General features: G+C 38.6%; 2 protein-coding genes across 3 annotated transcripts in view; one reads left to right on the plus strand and one right to left on the minus strand.

The window, feature by feature from the left end:
- Positions 1-1,857: 1,857 nt before the first annotated feature.
- LOC137972105 (methyltransferase-like protein 27) lies at positions 1,858-4,623 on the plus strand. The gene is made up of 3 exons (XM_068818931.1): positions 1,858-1,970; positions 2,040-2,178; positions 3,107-4,623. The coding sequence occupies exons 2-3, from the start codon at positions 2,083-2,085 to the stop codon at positions 3,659-3,661; spliced, it is 651 nt and encodes a 216-aa protein (XP_068675032.1). The 5' UTR covers positions 1,858-1,970; positions 2,040-2,082; the 3' UTR covers positions 3,662-4,623.
- A 205-nt stretch (positions 4,624-4,828) lies between these two features.
- The window catches only part of LOC137972104 (tetraspanin-4-like), a 24,497-nt gene continuing 22,177 nt past the window's right edge, over positions 4,829-7,148 (minus strand). The window contains exon 8 of one of the 2 annotated variants that reach the window (XM_068818929.1): positions 4,829-7,148. This exon is cut by the window's right edge and continues 1,003 nt beyond it. The gene's annotated coding sequence lies outside the window, so the exon portion shown is untranslated. The other variant, XM_068818930.1, reaches the window with a different exon arrangement.

Consider the following 7,148-nt stretch of genomic DNA (forward strand, 5'->3'; position numbering starts at 1 on the left):
CTTGATTCGAAGCGAGTATTGAATACATAAAAAGCCATTACGTCATTCATGGAATGTGTTGATGTTGCAACTTTCGCTTGGGCAGTGTGTTGAATAAGATCGTGCTTGTTTTCAACTTTTGTTTCGCAGGGAGCGACAGTCGTTGACCTAACTGTAATTTTCCCAGTATTTTTCGTATTCTTAGACAAGGCAATTGAATTGTCGTGCTGTTTTATTTAAGCGAGTTCAGAGATCAGGTGAGGTGGAATTAGATATTTGCAAGCCAAGAAAAGAAAGGGTCAGAATGTGCAAGGATTACGTCATTGGTAGGGAAATAACCACCGTACTACTTTGCTAGCCCTTTACTCATGTAAAAAAACCAATTAAATTTACCCGTGACTTTTAAGAAAGAAAGCTGTAAGTGGTTAAAAGTGTCATTATCGTATCGTTCATACCGATACATATCCCGAAGAAAGTTCCAGATTCGAAGATTTTACAAAGGCGACGACTGATGGTGCAATCGGAGATTTCACCTCGGCTATAAGTGATGGTGCAATAATTTTGTGTGCAGTCGTTGTTATCAGTTGTTGTGCTACCGATTGCTCAGGTTATTTTGTGTCTATAGTAATCAGTGAATCAACAAGGACTGCTTTGGAATGTGCACTACATTGCGACTATATAGTGCTAAAAAAACAAATAAATTTTCAAAGCGCGGTTATGAGATATAAAAGATCTTCTTGTTTTTTCGGATCCGTCTCCCAAAAAAACGCATGGATCATGAATCCTAAAAGTCCGGATTCAGATCTGATCTAATTAATCCACACGGAGATTAGATTCTTCGGATCAATAATCCTTTTTCGGATTTTAGTAAAGAAACGCAAAATCCACTTTTGAAAGAAATCCGGATATGGGGTTTTCCCAGCCTCGTCCCCAGTCCTCCTCACGTGAATCAAATAAGGCCCATAAGCACCCTGATCCCCGAAGAAGAAGGCGCCCTCCTGGGCCCGTTTCTCAAAAGTCCCGAAACTTTACGGGCCGTTTTCGGGTATCACAATTCTCTTTGTATCGCAAGAACGGAGAGGATTTAATTCGTCAAACTTTTTTTCTTTTTGAATGAAGGGAGTAGTTTCTAAAGAAACTGTGGTGCTGCGTCGGTGGGGAAGTAGTATACAAAAATTTGGCTTTATCAACGGAGTTGATAATGTAAATTGGCCACCGTACAGAGATTCTAAAAGCTAAACTTGGATTCGCTCTGACGAAGGGTTAACTCCGTTGGAAAAACCAAATTTTTGTATATTTTTCTTTTTGCTGCCTTGAAAACATGTTAAAAGATCGGCTTTCTAACACCAGCCGTTGGCAATTTTCACAAATGGCTTTTCAGGCCCGAAAAGTTTTCGGGACTTTCGAGAAACGGGCTCCTTGCCCGGCCTAACACGTTTTGAAAACATTAGGTGCGGTTACACTCAACATGGTAAATGCTATTTCCCATGGTAAATTATCCCACGGTGCCTCACACTTGGGTTTTAGTATACCGTGTTAACTAGGGGTCACACGTTACGAAGATTACCGAGGTAAAACGAAATCTCACGCAATTCATTGGCGGGAAATTTAATCACAACTTCATCAGCATAGCGATTGGCTCTTGTACCTCGGGCATCAAAACACCCTTCCAAATTCCCACGTTAAATGTCATGGGCGCTTCCACTGATCTTTTTGACGTATCCATGGATATTTAACACGGGAAATTTACCTCGGGAAGCGTCGGTCACACTACTAAATACAGTTTCCCGTGGTAAAAAGGCAATTTACCACGGTAAAAGTGCCCCGTGTAACCGCACCTATTGAGGCGGGACAAGTTGCGTTTGTTGCGATTAAGCGCTTGAAGGCCTGGAAACAAGGCTGCAAAGTTTGTAGTGATCCGAGGCTCACTTGATTGATCGTTTTACAGTTGTTTTTGTGTATGCTAGAATTTCACAAAAGAACGCTCTGAGGTAAGAAGTAAAGATTTCTCTTATGATTTATATTCTGAGAGGTGATGGGTATGCGTGTTGATATTTTAGAGCCATACTCGTTCTGACTAGTTCAAGTAGTTCGCTGTTTGTGATGGAGTGTGGCGGACAAGAATACAATTGCAACAAGCACGAAAAATTGGAAGAACTTCTTGACTTCTACAAGAAAGCTGCCGCAGATTATGATAAGGTATACATTTACTTTAAGGTAATCAATAAAGGATTTTTTTTCACAGCGTTTAGTATGCGAGAACAAGTTGAGCATGCAACAGGGGGCCGGATTGGAGTGGTGCACACAGTCTACTCCCACTAAACGAAACAGTAGAATCCATAGATTCGGGTTGCCTTCGATTTTGGTTTTCTCCTTATCGTGTCTTGTTTGTTAGCAGTAGTTTGATATGCTGGTGTTGTGGCGTTCAATCTGCATAAATACATGACGTGTACATGTTGCAATGTTCGAACATGTGGCTAGTTTTTACCTTCACGCGCGCCATAAGAAACAAATTCGAAGCCGTGGAATGAAAAAAGCCAAGAACATAAAATGTTGTATAAGACCAATGCACAAACAACCTCACCAAGTCTGAGGTCTATGGGGTACATTGTTTCTGAGTTATTTGCCGAAGCGTATCTCAACTTTTCAGAGTTTTGCATTAAGCCGCCACCATATTGGTGGACCACCTTGGTTTGCAGACGGAAATCAGCAAAAGCTTCAGGGCCCCAGTTGTTCAAAAGGTGGATAACGCCATCCACCGGATTATCCATTAGACAGCGCAATCAAATTGGCATCTAAAGCAAATTTAATTCCCAATGGTCCCTTTTCTCCTTAAACGTGACTGTTGTAACATCAATTAACTCACAAGGTATTAGTGATAATTATTCCTCGGAGGTTAATCTTCCGTAGCAGATTACTTGATTAACTAGTGCAGCTAATTAAAAGTAGAATACAGGAACACAAAGACTACATTACTTTTCAGGGTCACAGAAAACAAAAAAATAATAATTTTGGATTGCTTTGCTTCAGAACTTAAATTTGCTGGCAAGAAAATTAAGGTTACCTTGAAGAATTTACATCTTCCTGTTTGAAGTCTTAATTGAAATCAATTCTATGATTTTTCCAGGATGTTAAGGTGCTCAGGGGATATGTTGGACATGAAACATCAGTCAACATATTTGCAAACACCTTAAAACAATGTGATTTTGCAGAAGATGCCAAAATACTAGATGTTGGTGCTGGCACTGGTCTTGTTGGAGAAGAACTTTCCAAAAGAAACTTTACTAACATTGATGCTCTAGATGCCTCTCTCGCTCTCCTGGATAAAGCTGAGAAGAAGGGAATTTACAAGCAACTTTTTGTGGATGTTTTAGGTCCAGGCAAATGTTTAAACCTTAAGGATAACTGTTATGATGCAGCTATTGCAGTGGGCGTGTTCACATTGAATCATGTGAAGGCTGATGGAGCTATGGATGAAATGGCTCGAGTTGTGCGTCCAGGTGGCCTGGTGTGTTTCTCCATCAGAGAAGATGTTGCCTTTAAACAAGAGTATGGATACCAGGAGAAAATGGAGCAGTTATGCCAAGAGCAAGTCTGGAAGCTTGTATCCCAAACTAAGGAACAGTACCACAGCAAGAATGATTTTTTAAAATGTTACTTGTACATTTATCAAGTTTTATAGATAATGAAGGGTGCACATGCAATGGAACTCTAAATTCTTTTTGACTGTGGAATTCAAGGAAAAGGTAGATTCTGGATCCCTAAAGGCTGAGAAAGGGTTGGCCAATTCAGCTACATATTAACAACTTGGTGTAAGAGTCAGAAAATGACCCTCTTAAACCATGACCTCACTGAACCAGAACCCTAAACAAAAAGTATTACATGTGTACATGAAGTTCATAGCCTTGATGAGACACTTTGTGACACAGTGTATGCAGCCGTATTAGACATGTACAAGGCCTTGAGAGTTCTTCGGCCAAGTTCCATAATGCTATCTGTATCTAAAACTCGAAGAGTCCTGGAACTGTGCATTATTTATTTTGTTTTGCTTTTGCTACTCTTGATAACCTGCTAAAGGCCCAGATTTTTGGAATAAACATTTGAACAAGGTTTTGTGGAGCTATAAGAAATAACATTTTTTGAATTCTTGTCAAATCAAGTTTTCTTTAAACCTTTCACTCCTAGAGGGTTCCCCACTGAAAAGTAAAGTTGTCCAGCGTAAGAGTAAAATTTCTAAATGTAACTGATCAGGGGCAAAAGGTTATAGGGGGAACAGAGGGGAGTTTTTCAGTGAACACATCAACCTTTACCCCATAAAGAGTTCCCAATGATGAGTACAGTTGACTGGCATTAAAAAGAATCACTTCTGTCATTCTTAGAGGGAAAAGGGTTAAAACAAAGCTTTTGGCTTTGTTGTTGATCAGATGTTCACACATAAGGAACTTAGAACCATGGTTGGGATATTGTGACCTCTTTGTTAATAAAATAATGCTAGGTTTCCATATGAAAATTACACACCTTTGAAAGATTGGATTCTTGATTTACATGTTAAATCATTGCAGCTGCAACATTGGTACATAACCTTTTCAATGGAAATGTAGGGATGAGTAAATTGATAAAGAATTCTTTCCATTTTGCTTTTTATGCAGTATATAGGGTATTTTATTTTTTGTTTTCTTGACTGAGGGGGGAAACATCTACGTTCTTTTCTCACTAGGCGACAGTGGGTCCCCAAAAAATGCGGCAAAGCAAAGTCTCTTGTTGTCATGGCTGCTGAGACAATCAGGCTAATAATGCATGTAAGTCAGTAACCCTTTGGAGAGTTGATCACCTTCAAAAGACCTGAAACTTCTAACATTTAAAGATTGCTTCTTTATTTGGTGTGTTCATTATTTTTTTTACAAACAACATGGTTACTTTTCAAACAAGAATTGCGTTGATAAATACGTCTGATGAAGATGAAACATTTTGAGGCTGGGGTAATGTAACACAGCTATTAAAAAAATCCTTCAAATTTTTGAGAGCCATCATGAAACAATATAATTTGAAACAGATTCTGTGAAAAAATGAAACTGGGGGAAAAAAGGAAGCTCTTTGTTCCAAAGTTACATTAATTCCTGTGCTGATTCCAAAACTATCCCAAAAACAGCTGAAAAAAGGTAAAGTAATATAATTATTACAAACCTTTTCTAAATAATGCAAAATGTCATGCACAAAATTCAAAGTATTCTTTACAGACCTCTAGAGTCTGATGGTTTTGACGTGAGACTCACAGTTTTTGGGGCAATCTCACAGTCCAATGATGAGACACAAAAATCTCAATGTAAACACAGGCCGATGGAATACACTTTCCTCGAATATTTTCATTTCTGCCTTTTGCCTTGTAACATTGATTTCCTGGTCCTAATTCTGTAGAAATCCACAGTTCTGGTCAACTGACTAGACATGGACCTCACAAACATATTTAGAAGACAAGTGCCAATTAAGGTTATCGTTACCAGTTCGTCCCATCTAGATACGTTTCGTTCACTTTGTCAAAATGTTGGAAGACGATGAATATTTATCGGACGAATCTGCGAACGAAGAAAATCAGAGCATTGACCCTTAAAACTGTGCGTGTACTGAAGCTTTCAAATAACATTAATTTCTCTGTTGCTAGGGTCACATAATATTTTACATTAAGAAACAAACGAAAGCTATATTTTGATGAACTGGTTTAAATTCTTTTTGACACAGTCGATAAATCTTCAGGTTTTTTCCCAAATCTCCAGGTTTTTGGTCTTTTGGGGTTGAGGACTGTCTTTAAAACTGCCTTAATAACATGGATGAGTAGCATGATCACGGTACCCATTTCTGTAACATACCTAAAAATTGTGAAATTGTGTTTATTGGGGTGAAAATCACTTCTTTTGGCTTATTTCACATCCAGACTTACATATCTTTCTAATTGTTCGGAAAATATTAATGTTTCGTCCGTTAAAACTGAATTTTTGAGTTACCCATGACCCCTTGCAGGCGTGGTCTTTCATACAGATAGTCAATTTTGAGGCAAATAAAAAGTAAAAACAGAAAGCTTTCACTACATGGAGGATAGCATCCCCTCATTTAGTTCTATTGACACCCTAAACGCCGGCTTTCTGCTCCACTTTTTTGCTCCACTTTACAATTTGAGGTCAGAGCAGATGTCTCTCTCAATTTCCTGAAAATTGCCCCTGAAAAGACATTGTGGACTTCCCAATAATATCCATAGAGGAAAGGTTACCAAGCCTTGTGAAGCACATGGAAATCATGGCTTCTTTGCGAAGTAGATTTATGATGTTCACTGGCACTCAAGACTAGGTTCAATATGGCGCGGCATGTTAAAAAAAAACGTAGCGACTCAGTCAAAGGCTAATATTTTCGCTACCCTGAAAGCTACGATGACGAAACTGTGGAAATAGCTAGTGGAACTTGTGAGCATTCAGAAAATGCTTGGTTGGAACCCACTTACGCCTTGGTTGGAGCAGGAGCAACATTGAAAGAAGTGGTCTCGAAAAATATTATTGCGTAATTGCGGAACAGAAAAAGCGTAGCGACTGTTTTGAGGAGTGATTTCTCCATTCGTAGTGGATCCCTCAAACTAATTTTTCTGTATGTTAAAGCACAAGGTATGAGCATTTAGTTGAGATGGTTTTGAAGCCACAGATATCAATTGAAGACTTGTTTCAAACTATAATCTAGTGAGCGCCAGAATTCCAAAACACAGCGTTACAGTAAGGAAACTACGGAATTTTGAATCTTTTTAATGTGTTTTAATAAACTTGAACTGTTTTAATTTGGCTCATATGTAGTATTTACTGCGTGTTATCACTGGTTATTGTCCGTTAATCCACATAATTGTTCTCTCTTATGAAAAATGGTTTTGAAGACTTTCAATTTGAAAATTGTGTTACGCGTTACACTCAAAATTTGCCTATTTTTCTATCCTTTTCCTTTGTTTTCTCAAGAAAGGAAAGTCGCTTACCCTTTTTACACCCTGTATGCTAATCAACAAGGATAACCTTAGCATTCAGCAAAAATATAGCTTCATTGAAGACGTTAAACTGAATAAATCAGGAAATGTTTCTGAGTCACCCCCAAGTGGGTACGGTGATTGTGCTACACATCATGGTGTTCGTCTTTCTATTACT

This window comes from Montipora foliosa, chromosome 9 (assembly GCF_036669935.1).
Source record: "Montipora foliosa isolate CH-2021 chromosome 9, ASM3666993v2, whole genome shotgun sequence".
Taxonomy (NCBI): Eukaryota; Metazoa; Cnidaria; class Anthozoa; order Scleractinia; family Acroporidae; genus Montipora; species Montipora foliosa.